Genomic DNA, 13,046 nt, shown 5'->3' with positions numbered 1-13,046 from the left:
CCCCCCCCCAATCACTTCACCTGCATGCAACGGCAAGATGGATACGGCAGCTATCAGAGAGGAGCTGGTCGGTAAAAAGAAAACAATTGGAGATTACTATTTAAGTGCTGCATTAACGGGGCAAATCTCTGTTACCGCGGATCGCCCCGTGCGTGAGGCTGGACGGCGTCAATGCGTTAACGAGCTAACCGCGCTGACGCCTAAAATCCTTTCATTTTCCCAAAAATCGACAGTGAGCCTTATGTATGAATTCTGGTTGTGCTTACTGACCGCGAACCGATTTTATGTGGTACACAGCGCTCAGAAAACTTTCAAAAAATGTTTTGGTACGACTTTGGTAAGCTACGGAGCCGCACCGCTTGATGGATTGTTGGAGCATTACAGCTACCGAGGAGCCTCGCGGAGTGATACGTACTCTGCTTCAACGTAATATTACCGTACTGTGTGTGTATAAGGACCATAAATGGCACCTGTTACGAAGCAGATTTCAAACTCCAGGCTGTCAGTCAGGCAGTAGGACTTGGGAACAGAGCAGCTGTGAAATCTGTCTTTGTTATTGTGCTCAGCGTCTTTTAGTTTACATTTTGACTGCACAATTGTGAGCTTTTTGTTATGCACAAAAACAACATTGTTTTATTTTACTTATGGAGCATTATTATTTAATAAATGCTGATCATTTATTTCTGAGTAATTTTTTCTTGTACATCTGCGCTGTATGTTAATAACTTCTTACTTTATGGCTTTAAAAAATATCGAGATATAGATCGTTTATCGCCATCCAGCTAAAGAATATCGAGATATGAATTTTGGGTCATATCGCCCAGTCCTAGGCAGGTCATCGGCGTCATCAATCTCATACATGGATTAAACTCCATAAAAGTTGGCGCCTTAAACCCACAATAATGAAAATTGTGTGGTGCTAATGGAACAGGTGGAGCACAGTTAATCTCATTCACATACACTGATGAATGATTTTTTCCTACTCTAATCAATGAAGTATGTGTAGACGGATATTAGTGGAACAGGTGAAATGGTATTAAGTCACGGCCCCACACACAAACAAAAAATCTAAATATTTCCAACTCCCAACCACAAATTAAGGAGATCATAACTTTATTTCTGGGCGCAGCTTCAGCCAGAGTCTTTAGAGAGCCATCGAGGAGCACAGCATTATCTTTATGCTTCATTTTATTCATGCAAGTTAAGGCCTGAAGGATGATTATGAGTGTCCCCGTCTGTGCTTTGTGTACTGGTAATCATCCAAGATGGAGGAATTTCCCGGCGCTCCTCCTGTTGATGAGAAACTGGCAGTCCTTCGCAGGAATCTTTTTTGGATCGACTCTGGTTCGCTGCCGATGCCGTCAGTCAGATAAAATTGGGCGGCGTGTGTAGACTCGACTCTAGGGCTCAGCCTGGTTGCTAAGCAACAGAGCAAAGACCCCTTCGCCAGGTCACTAAGCCTGTCTTTCAGTAGTGTGTACCTTTTTGTGTGTGTGCGTACAGATGTGTGTGAGTGACAGTGCAGATTTATGAACAAAAGCCTCTAAAGTGCAGCTGCATTCTTCGCTGTTTTCTGCCGCTCCAGTTCTCTGTTTCTGTCTTTCTGACATGCTGCAAACACACAAATGAATTTCCACCCCCTCACATTGCCTCAAACCCAGCTGTGCCCCCATCCCTTCCTGCCCACACGCACACATTTGTGCTCCTATCGTTGCGAGGACCCTCGTTGGCATAACACATTCCCCGACCCCTTTACTCTAACCCCAACTGTCACAGCCGAATGCCTAACCCCGGCTATCAAACCCCAGAGGTAAAACTAATTTTAACGCGGACCCTGAAACGACCTCTAAACTGTCAAACAGCTGTTCGATCAGAGCGGGCTAGGTTTCCGAAAAAGTGTCCTCACTCCAGAGATCTAAAACTCAAATTGGTCCACACAGACGTGCAACCCCACATCTTCCGCTTCTTCACTCGTTTTTCTTTTTCTTTTTTGTCTATCCTGTCTCGCCGCCTTCTATTTTTTCCCCTCTCGTGGTCTCATTTGCATTGTGCAGGGCAACAGAAGGGCCGTCTTCATCCCATCCCTATTACTGTTGTGTCTGTGGTGTCTGTTTGATTTAAAATCGGACTGATGTGGCCCAGCCTCACTCCTGCTCTAATGAAACGCTCACACGGACACACGGCCTTGAGCACTCTGTTGCTTAACTGCTAGAAACCCGTGGAAAGTGCCTCCAGTTGCCGCTGTGCCTCATTCAAATGTAATGAGAAGGTGAATAATTAAGATTAAAGCACAGCGTAATGTCACCCTGCATTTGTGTGTCTGTGTGTGTGTGTCTGTTTTAGGAACTGGCTCTTGTTGCAGTGAGGTAATATTTTCATGGTCATGATCGTTAGAGCCATTGTCATGCCAGATTTCAGTTTTTAGATAACACTGTGAGCCATTTCAAAGTGGAAGTGGTGCAAGATTTTTTGTTTTTGTTTAAAATACCGTGCTGATGATGAGACTAAACTGTTCCACTCTCTCTGTCGGTTGTTTACTTCATCCGTGGAAAGTGATTGCTCTTTACTTGCGTCTGAGAATGAGACAAAAACGTGGATGTTTCTTTTTCTGAGCTTTAGTTTGGCTTTAGTTTTTTTTTCTTAAATCTTTTTTGAATCAGTGGTTGATTAAAAAACCTACTGACCTGAGATTAATTAGATCTGTGCTGGCATTCAAAAACAGATTAAAAACCTTCTGGTCCACACAGGCCTACACCCTGTGTGTGTGTGTGTGTGTGTGTGTGTGTGTGTGTGGTTTGCCACTTGACACCTGTTGATTGCTATTTCTGTCCTAGCACAACCCAGAAACTATCAAGTAAATTAGATAAATGTAAGATAAGACTTCTCTTTTTTTCTTGCTTCAAAGTGGACTTGAATTAGCGATCTGCTCCCCAAGCCTTGCTCCTCAGTTTTGGTTGATGGCGATTGGTTTGCGTTCATCATTACTATAAATAACAATGTAGAATCTGCTTTTATTTTTTTTTAGTCAAATTATCAGCATGTTTGTTGTGTTTGTTTTTTGTGCTTTTAAACAAACACTGTGTTCTAAATTTGCACATAATGTTGAAAAAGAGGCAACATGCAGCTAGCTTACCCAGTGTTGGTTCATGGAGATGGAAATTTGTGAGACCCAGGGAGACTTACAGTGTCGGGTTTCTGTTAGGGATGCACCAATATAGTTTTTTTCCCCCTGTTGCAATCCTGTACCTATACCTTAACTGTGGGTATCTGCCACAGTATATATAATTAACAAACTGCAATCTCCACTGTGAGGAAGAGACTGGGAATCTTTCTTTTATACATAAGGCAACATCAGGATTTATGTAAACAACTTTTCTTTGTAAATGAAAAAAAAATGTTAGAGATGAATGGATTAATATGAACACCCAGTTGTTGGTATTAGTGTGCAATTGAAGCGTTCTAGTGTTACTCTTCATTTTATTTGGACTAGCTTAATTCAAGTCATAGCTGCGTTCAAATACAGATACAGAAGTTTTTCTTTCTCCTTTTTCCTCCTAAAACACGTCGTGTATATAAAGTTGACGTATAAAATGAAATTGAATCGAGCGGAGGACGACATGTTATGTTAAAATAAGTATAATAAAAGCTTCCCAACAGCAAGCGTTTAACCTAACCAACGTCCAAAGTAGTGTTTCTCTCCCTGAACATTTTGAGAGTGAGCGTCAGAAACGGAGAGAAATCTTAAGAATGACTTTGAGCACTAGTAGACTAACAATAGCTACTGATGTGGCAACGTGCAATACCTCCCTCTGCTGCCTCTTCTGTTTCATTTGCACTGCTGCTAGCTTCTGCTGGCAAATGACGAAGTCAACGAAACAACATAGAACTGAACTGAATGGATATGAGCGTGTGTTGACTCGCTGTCACTCATATTTGTGGCGATATTGTGCCAACAGGGATACCAAATATAGAACACAAAAATTAACTTGAGAATAGTTTGTTTAATAAGCAAATAACTAAATTCAAACTGAAAAAACAAAACGAAACAAATTTGAGCAGCTAGGTCCAGAGCAAATGTAGATATTCCCAGCGCTGCAGAGTTGGTAAATTGGCAGACATTTTTCTCTCGAGTAGATACACTAATAGTTATTTTAAAAGATATTGATAGAGTTTTAAGTACTGACTGAACTTCTTTAACTGAATAAAAGTGAAAAAGCACAGGTGCTGAAACGAACTTAAAGTATAAAAATGAAAAGCAGCTCTTTCAGGGATATTTTTTTCTAGCTCGTCCTTTAACTTTAGCTTCTTTACTCTGGGTTGTTTTTGTTTTTTTTGCCTCCTCAACTTGACTTCTTTTACATCAGCAATAAGCACATTGTGCTATTATTCCTTATCTTTAGGTTCAAATTGGCCTGCTTTAGGGAAGATGTGCAGTGACATGAAACAACTTCCCACAAACACGTTATAAATGAAGGATCTTATTTTGAAAATCCAAGTAGTAGAAAGCAGAGATATTTGTGTTAAAGTCAAAAGCGGTCAGAAAAGTAAATATTCAGATAAACTGCAGATACCTCAAAATTGCTCACTTCCACTTCCAAATCTACCCAACAAAAATTCCCATCCCACTCCAACCCCCAAGAGGAGCAAGAAGGTCGTCACAATGCTAGAATTTCAAACTCAATACCATTTTACGGATACAATAACACATGGAAAGAATGACAAAGGATAAATAAAGATAAAACAATATTGGTTGGATTAAATGTATTGACTTTCAGCCCTGTTTATTTCCTGTGCTTCTGGTAACTTGACCCCATATTTCGTTGCTGATCAGATGGATTTATTAAGGTAGGCTGCCACCGTTTCTGTCTAGCTGCTGGTAGACTTTTTGTTGCTTCAGTCTGGTACTTTAAGAGAAATGTAACTCACTTTGGACACAAATAATTGTGTTATCCGTAACAAAATGATAACAGACGGCTAATGCAGCTATTAATACTAGCAGTTAATATTAATAGCTGTTTAATACTTGAGCTTTCTTGACCTCACAGATCGGGATGTCTGAAGATGCTTCAACAGCAGTTCAGCTGCTAGTGAGGGGAGGGGCTGTGTGACGTTTGTGTGTCAGCTGGCTGAGGTGATGACAGTACTGTTGGTACCAGTTCTGCTGCAAGTGAATATTTAATCTGATGGTAATTTCTATTATAAGTTAGTGCAGATTTTGTGGACAATCCTCGGTGCATATACCAGCTTTAATTTTAAAATGCTTTCAGTGTTTTGAAATCTAAAGGTACCATCAGTCCCAGTTCTGGTGACATCCTTATCCATAACTTTATAACATAAACTGAAGGAGAGATTTGTTCTTGTAAACCGATGTTTAAAATGACATTTTTGTCTGTGTTCCTCGTCATTTGTTCCCAACTCAACCAGCTTCTGGATGTTAATTGATAGCTCTCTTTTTTTTGGTCTATATAAGACTAATAGGGTGTTCTACTGAGCCACAGTCTTAAATAGTATAATGTTGGGGTGTTCATTTAAATAAGCATGCTGTACAGTAACAAAGTATTTCTGCTTTTCCCGCCAACAAGATTCAGATGGTGAACTAAACGTCGTCGGGTTGGACTGTTTGTTTGACTATAAGTTTGTGATGGGTACTTTCTGATGACTGAGAAAATAACCAGCTTTGTTATAAAAATTCACATTTTGTTCTATGATTATCTTTAAATAAGACACAAATTCTTGTATTGCGTTACCCGGCAATGAGTGAAGATCAGAAGATCTTAAGCACTTTTTGTCTTTCTAGTTTCCCTCTAACAGGATTTATTTCCTACTAGCTGCCATGTGCTATATAAGGATGCAAGTATGAACTGTTTATTTCAGTCGCTACACTGAATAATTTCAAGCAGCAAGCAGGAACAAGCAGTCAAATCACCAGCTATACTGCCTGCTGCCATTTGAAGCTTTTAACATGGGAAGTTTCCTGTGGCAGCTTTAATGTTACTGGGCGTGATTATTAGACTTCCCACCATGCTGTGGTTAAATTTAAAATCATCTAAACTGAAGCAAAGACTAACTATAGATGTTGGAAGCAAGAAAGAAATGCATGTGAACTGCTGAAATACGAGGAGCTTTTTTTGCAGTGACTAATGCCACATAATTGACATATTGATTTATCTCAGTGTTGTTATTGTGTCGCCTTATTTGGCACCGCAAAGAAGCCCGAGCTGATTTTCACTTTTTTTCCCTCTCCCCAGTGTGCTGTTTTGTGGTCCATAAGCGCTGTCATGAATTTGTCACCTTCTCCTGTCCGGGGGCCGACAAAGGACCTGCCTCCGATGTAAGTATAAAGAAAGTAAACACCCACACTTGTGCACGAATAAAACATCTACACAGCTTGATTATTCGATCCTTTACTCCTTATTTTTAGTCAGACCTGAAAGCAAAGGTCAGACACACACACCTCTGTTCGTGCACAGGTGTGTGTGTGTGTGTGTGTGTGTGTGTGTGTGTGTGTGTGTGTGTGTGAGTGTGTGTGTGTTCAATAAACAGCACATTAGCAAAACAAAACCCAGTGCTGACCATGCTCATTTTATTAATAACCATTATTCAACAGCAGAACCGCTTCATGCATTAAAAAATATTTAACCTGCATCTTTACACACACACACACACACACACACACACACACACACACACACACACACACACACACACAGCCCTAACCTCCTAGCCTTACTCCTGCTGACATGTCAGCCACAAATCACATTCAGACACGTCAGTATAGGAGAATGTGCTGGCTGGCTGCATCAGGTTAATGACCCAATATCTCACTCTCTTTCACTCACGCACGCACACACGCACCATTTGTGGGTTTGAATTAATTTTAAATTCATGTCACTGATGTTTATTAATCTCAAACTCTGCTCTTTGTTTTTGTTATATCACCAGTGCTGTTGTTACCTATTTTTGTGCATCCTCTAAATTCACTCAGTTTTCCATCTCTATCTCTTGGTCTCTCATGCTCACATTAGTTCTTTTGTTTTCCCGTAAAATATTTAAACATTTAAAGGCTTTACTCTGGAGAAAATCAGAAAATCAGTACTGTAAGTCATCTACTTATGGCTAATCCCTGCCATGGGGAGTGGAGATCATATGATTTTTTTTTGCGCCGTTATATATCGCATGGTTTAAAATGATTCATCATCAGTCACTGACTGAAATGTTCTGCTGTCCATATACTTTATTTTTGCATCCATGTGGGTTTGCAAATTAAACACATTATGATTAAGAACCTGTTAGAGGAAATTGAGAACCCCTTTTCTTGTAATTTAGCTGAGTCCAGGCTTTAAATGGCGACTAACAGGACAACTGAGAACACCTAACCTTGCAGCTTTAAATCTTTTAACAACCCGAAACAGTCTGAGTTACTTGAATATAATTGTACTCAAGCATCTTCTGTCTCCTCTTTACAGGATCCTCGTAGTAAACACAAGTTTAGGGTCCACACTTACTCAAGCCCCACCTTCTGTGACCACTGTGGCTCCCTCCTGTACGGGCTGATACACCAGGGAATGAAATGTGACCGTAAGTACACGAATATCTGCCTGTGTTTCAGAAAGGAAGCCTTGTGCTTTAGAAGCTTGCATTTTACGCTCTTTTTAAACCTTGCTAGTACTGAGATGGACCCCCATTTCCCTTTATAGGTGCCTTAATTCTTTGTGGCACAGGTGCTGGAAACATTTCTCAGAGATACTGGTCAATAATGACATGAGAGTATTGATGCTCATCTACCGAGCATCTGAATAACGCAGCAGAAATCAGGACTCATCTGACCAGACAACGTTTATTTTCTGATTTTCTCTTGTCTTATTTTGGTGAACCCGTGTTAGCTATAGCCGTGGTTTTCTGTACTTAACTCATAAATGTCCTCTGGTGTGGTCTTCTGCTGCTGCAGCCAATCTGCTTCAATGTGAGGCTCTTCAGCAGAGATGCTCTTCTGTATACCTTGAATGTAACGAGTGGGGATTTGAGTAACTGTTGCCTTCCTCTCAGCTCAAAGCAGTCTGGCCATTCTCTCAGAGCTCAACAAGGCATTTTCACCCAGACAACTTCCGCTTACTGGATATTTTTTCTCATTTTTTTGACTATGTGGGAAAATCCCAGCATATCAGCAGTTTCTAAAACACTCACACCAGTCAGTTTTGCACCAACAACCCTGCCTCATTGAGAAACATTTAAATTTTGTTTCTTCCTCATTTTTGGCTTGAACTTAAGCAGACCGTGTAGACCATGTCTGCATGCCTAAGAGCACTGATTTACTGCCATGTGATTGGGCGATTCGATACTTGTATGGAAGTAGACTACGTTTAAAAAATGAAATCTGGTTGTTTCTCACATTTACGAGATGGTGTAAAAAAAAAAGAAAGAAAGAGGAAGACTTGAGGAATTGGCCACAAGTTTCAGGTTTTTGAGATTTCTTCACTTCTGTGGTAAAAAAAAAAAAAAAGGCAAATTCAGTGTGTTCAGTTTTTCACAATGTAGATGAGCACGGGCGAAAAAACTAATGCTGTTGCAGCATAGAGTGCAGCACAGGATACTCGGGCAAAGATCAACATTTCTGTCATCTAGAAGCTTTTCATTTGACAATAAAAGTTTATGCTGAAACTGATGTTCGTTAGATTATATCTGATCTGATATCAGATTTATCAGTTCTTTTCCTGTCCTGATCAGTTTTACTACTACAGAAGCTTCACTCACGACACACATATTGCTACAGCTCCAGCTAAAGTTAAAGCTTCCACTGCTGAACACTGACTGCAGTTTGCATGAATACTTCACAATAATCAAGCTGCTCATAATATTTTCCCCCCTCCATTTCTTTAGTTGTGTCACAAACTGTTTGTGTTGGCACGAAGAGGAAGTAGGTTACCTCTCTGCAATGCTATACTCAGGCCAGCATTATTTAGTGGGCAGATGTTTCCTCATTGTGCTTTGACTTTGCATCATGAAAATACTAGAGTACCTTATTTGACATAATTTACAAGTGGGTTTGGTTATTTATTAATCCATAGAAACACTCGAGTTGTTCATTAATTGTAAATGTATAATTATCATACAGAAGATGAGACTTATTTCTGTAAGTGTTGGCAGACAAGCGCAAGTAGTCTTCAAGGTTTACACTCGTTAATGGATTAATGGTTCTCATGGGTGTGTTTAGTGCCTGTTGGAGATAATACATTGAAATCCACGGTCACAGAAACATTATTGTTACTGGAAAAGAAAACCTACAGAGAGCAAGAGATTAACTTCTCACTCTCCACCTTCAGAACCTCAACACCACCCACTGATTCAACAGAGTGGAGCAAAATGTGGTACATCAGAAATGTCTGCCATCTAGTGGACGTACTGAGAAACGACCATGGGTTATTAGACTTGTCTGTGTTCTTGCATTGATCAAATTGTTTCCCACTTACTAGTCTGTAAAATAATGAGTTTTGCTTAAACTGTGTTCTACTCTCACTGTCCAGATTTAATGTTTAGCTGTGCCTTTTATTACCGAAGACAAATTTTTTAACTGTTCTGACCAACCTGTATATACAACACATAGCTTTAGTGTTGGTGCTCTTCGGCCCTCAGGCATTTTCTCTGGGCCAAGGTTCATTTAAAATGGACTGAGGAAAGTGGAAAACTGTTCTGTGGTCAGACGAATCGAAGTCTGAAATTTATTTTGGAAAACGTGGACGCCACATCCTGCAGACCATCCGGCTTGTCATCAGTGCTCAGTTCAAAAAGCCTGCATCTCTAATTGTATTGGAGTGCATTACTGTTTATGGAATTTGGCAGCTTGCACAACTAGAAAGGCAACATCAGATGACATCTTCTACAGGTGAGGCCCTGCATATTTCACCAAGACAATGCTAAACCTCATATTACAGAGCTCCATAGCAGAGGAGCCCAGGTGCTAAACTTGCCTCCCTGCAGTCCAGTTCACCAACTGAAAGGATTTGGAGAATCCTCTGATCTCAGATGTTTGCAGACTTGCTGTTGCTACAGTGGTAGACATGCCCCTGTATTGAGAAGTGCTGCTCCTATCAAATTCATAATGAGCCAGTATATTTTTCTTAAAATGGTACATTTGATGTTTTTCTGTGTTCTACTATGAATAAAGTATGGATTTATGGATTTGATGGATGGATCTGTTTTTATTTACATACGTCAGGGACTATAGGATGGCTTTGGGGGTGGGTGAGGTCACATTTCTGGTTGCTCTGACCTAACGAGTATGGGTGATATTTGGTCTGGTGTCCGGGATCTGAGAGTTCAATAGTTTTCATTACTTTAAGTACCCAGCATGTTTTTACTTATTATCTAACTGTCTCCAAATTTACCTCTTTGTTTTTTTTGATTAATTTTTTAAGCCCCCTGTGTCTGTTAGGGTGCAGCCCTAAATCTCTTTTAATCTGGCAATAAGGCACTGAAAGCCTTCCGGTAATTACTTTGGGGGGGTTTAGGGCACAGACTGTCACATGTTAGACAGACTGTGATGATTGTGATTCATAACCAACCTGCACAATTTTCCTGTCTCTCTCTCTCTGTTCAGACTGTATGATGAACATCCACAAGCGATGTGTCGCCAACGTCCCGAGCCTGTGCGGGACGGATCACACGGAAAGGCGAGGACGCATCCACATCTCTGCGCAGATCACTGACGACACTCTCACCGTCACCAGTGAGTGCTCCCACACACACGAGCGCACTGAGTGCATCTCAAAGCTCTCTGCCAGCCTAAGACTAAAACCGGAAAGTCCATTAGTTGATCAATGATCCAACGATTGACCCACATTGCCACTGGGACATGCACCCACGTGCCAGCGCTCCCTTTCAGACAGCTGTGGATTGATTATGGAACAGAAACTAAACTGTTGTTAAGTGTTGTCTAATGTGGCCAGAGTTATTTAGGGCAGGCTGAAGCTTTAGACATGGATGGGTTGCGCTAACACTTTGGGAAAGGACAAATTGCGGACAGTCTAAAAGTGTGTTTTATCCTGGGATCTTCTGGCACTTATTTGTATTTATGTCCTCAACCCCCCCCACAGTCAAAGAGGCTAAGAACCTGGTGCCCATGGATCCCAACGGCCTGTCAGACCCCTACGTCAAGCTCAAGCTGATTCCCGATCCCAAGAGTGAGAGCAAGCAGAAGACAAAGACCATCAAATGCTCCCTCAACCCCACGTGGAACGAGACCTTCACTTTGTGAGACACCTTTTTGTTGAACATAACTTGCCTTTTGATTAAAGTTACTCACTTGGCCTCATTTTGAGTCGCATATGCGCAAACCTAACTGGAGCTCGTGCAAGTGACCCAGTCCTCTCTCCTCCTCCTGTTTGTGCTCGTTGTTTTTCGAGCTATTCTCGGGTAGGAAAGGTATGAAAAACTGTGATTTGCTGCATTGTTTTTAAGTTTGTACAGAGAGAGATGAGAGGACTGTGATCTCAGGTTTTCATTTTTAGCTATATTAGGAACGCACTTTATCTTCCGTTTCACTGTCCTCCATTTTTTTCCTTTTAGCAACCTCAAAGAATCTGACAAGGACCGCCGTCTGTCAGTAGAGGTCTGGGACTGGGATTTGACCAGCAGGAATGACTTCATGGGATCACTGTCCTTTGGGATCTCAGAGCTACAGAAACAAGGGATAGATGGATGGTGAGAAAATTACACAGGTGTAACTAGGAATGATACAGGCAGGACGTACAGGGGTGTGAATGTTTAGGAGGCTTTGTTGTCATAGTCTGGTGATAATCCTGGATTTTGTCTGGCAATGCTCTGCTTTCATTCTGGGGTTTAGGTTTAAGATGCTGTCCCAGGAGGAAGGAGAATACTTTAATGTTCCTGTCCAGCCAGATGGAGAGGACGGTAATGAGGAGCTACGGCAAAAGTTTGAGGTAAGACTCACAGAAATCGACGAGAATGACGACTGGTTTAATTTGTGCTCTTGCCTATTTCTTGTTCTCTAATAAACTACTTCTTCCCCCTTCACCATTTTAATTCTCTCTCTAGAGAGCGAGAGTGGGTCCAGGGAAGCCCACTGACTCCTCTTCTTCCTCCTCGGTGTGCAAGTACGACAGCAACGGCAATCAGGACCGCGTCAAGCTCTCAGATTTCAACTTCATCATGGTTCTGGGCAAGGGCAGCTTCGGCAAGGTGGGGCACGCGTCAGTAGAAATGTGATGTTTCTGATGTAAACATGGCATGAATGAAATCTCTTTAAAACTCACTGATTTCCTTTGGTTGACTCCCTCAAAGGTGATGCTGGCTGAGAGGAAAGGCACAGATGAGTTGTACGCCATCAAAATCCTGAAAAAAGACGTGGTGATCCAAGACGATGACGTGGAGTGCACCATGGTGGAGAAGAGAGTCCTCGCTCTGTCAGGAAAACCACCTTTCCTCACTCAGCTGCACTCATGCTTCCAAACCATGGTGAGACAGCTTGAAGCAAGACCAGCTTCTTATCTTTTATAATGTTGTCAGAGTGCCTTCCATGGCTTGTTTGCTTTGGTCTGTTTACTGTGTAAATTTGAACTGTGTAATTATCAGCCTGTCAGTAAACTGTGATTCTGAATAATTTATTCCTCTCTTCTGGTCTCCTGCTTCTTCTTTATTGCTCCTAGGACCGATTGTATTTTGTCATGGAGTATATTAATGGAGGAGACCTTATGTACCATATCCAACAGGTCGGCAAGTTTAAGGAGCCTCATGCTGTGTGAGTGCACGCACACACACACAGACAGACACACACACACACACACACACACACACACACACACAGACAGACACACACACACACACACAGACAGTGAGTTTGATCAAATCTAGAAGAGAATCAAGCATTTCGATGCTCTTAAACAATCCCCCACTTAAGAAACTCAATGGTGATTAACAAAACAGAATTTGGCATCCAGACTTTCCTTAACTAATAAGTTTAGTTTCACATCAAAGTTGATGTGCCACCATTATTATCTTGTTTTTGCTTCTCCTCGTCTGTTCTTGCTTTC

The 13,046-nt window shown here is 41.3% G+C and overlaps 1 protein-coding gene across 2 annotated transcripts in view; it reads left to right on the top strand.

The window, feature by feature from the left end:
* The window catches only part of prkcba (protein kinase C, beta a), a 49,600-nt gene that overhangs the window by 24,011 nt on the left and 12,543 nt on the right, over positions 1 to 13,046 (top strand). For both annotated transcript variants that reach the window (XM_005746979.2, XM_005746978.2), the window contains exons 3-11: positions 6,249 to 6,331; positions 7,467 to 7,578; positions 10,595 to 10,723; positions 11,091 to 11,247; positions 11,563 to 11,697; positions 11,840 to 11,936; positions 12,052 to 12,195; positions 12,298 to 12,471; positions 12,663 to 12,754. In XM_005746979.2, the coding sequence (XP_005747036.1) occupies positions 6,249 to 6,331; positions 7,467 to 7,578; positions 10,595 to 10,723; positions 11,091 to 11,247; positions 11,563 to 11,697; positions 11,840 to 11,936; positions 12,052 to 12,195; positions 12,298 to 12,471; positions 12,663 to 12,754 (1,123 nt within the window). The remainder of the gene's footprint in view (positions 1 to 6,248; positions 6,332 to 7,466; positions 7,579 to 10,594; positions 10,724 to 11,090; positions 11,248 to 11,562; positions 11,698 to 11,839; positions 11,937 to 12,051; positions 12,196 to 12,297; positions 12,472 to 12,662; positions 12,755 to 13,046) is intronic.

This window comes from Pundamilia nyererei, unplaced genomic scaffold (genome assembly GCF_000239375.1).
Source record: "Pundamilia nyererei isolate P.nyererei 1_Seehausen unplaced genomic scaffold, PunNye1.0 scaffold00186, whole genome shotgun sequence".
Taxonomy (NCBI): domain Eukaryota; kingdom Metazoa; phylum Chordata; class Actinopteri; order Cichliformes; family Cichlidae; genus Pundamilia; species Pundamilia nyererei.
The sequence above is the reverse complement of the archived record's forward strand: the minus strand, read 5'-3'. Positions and strand labels throughout refer to the sequence as shown.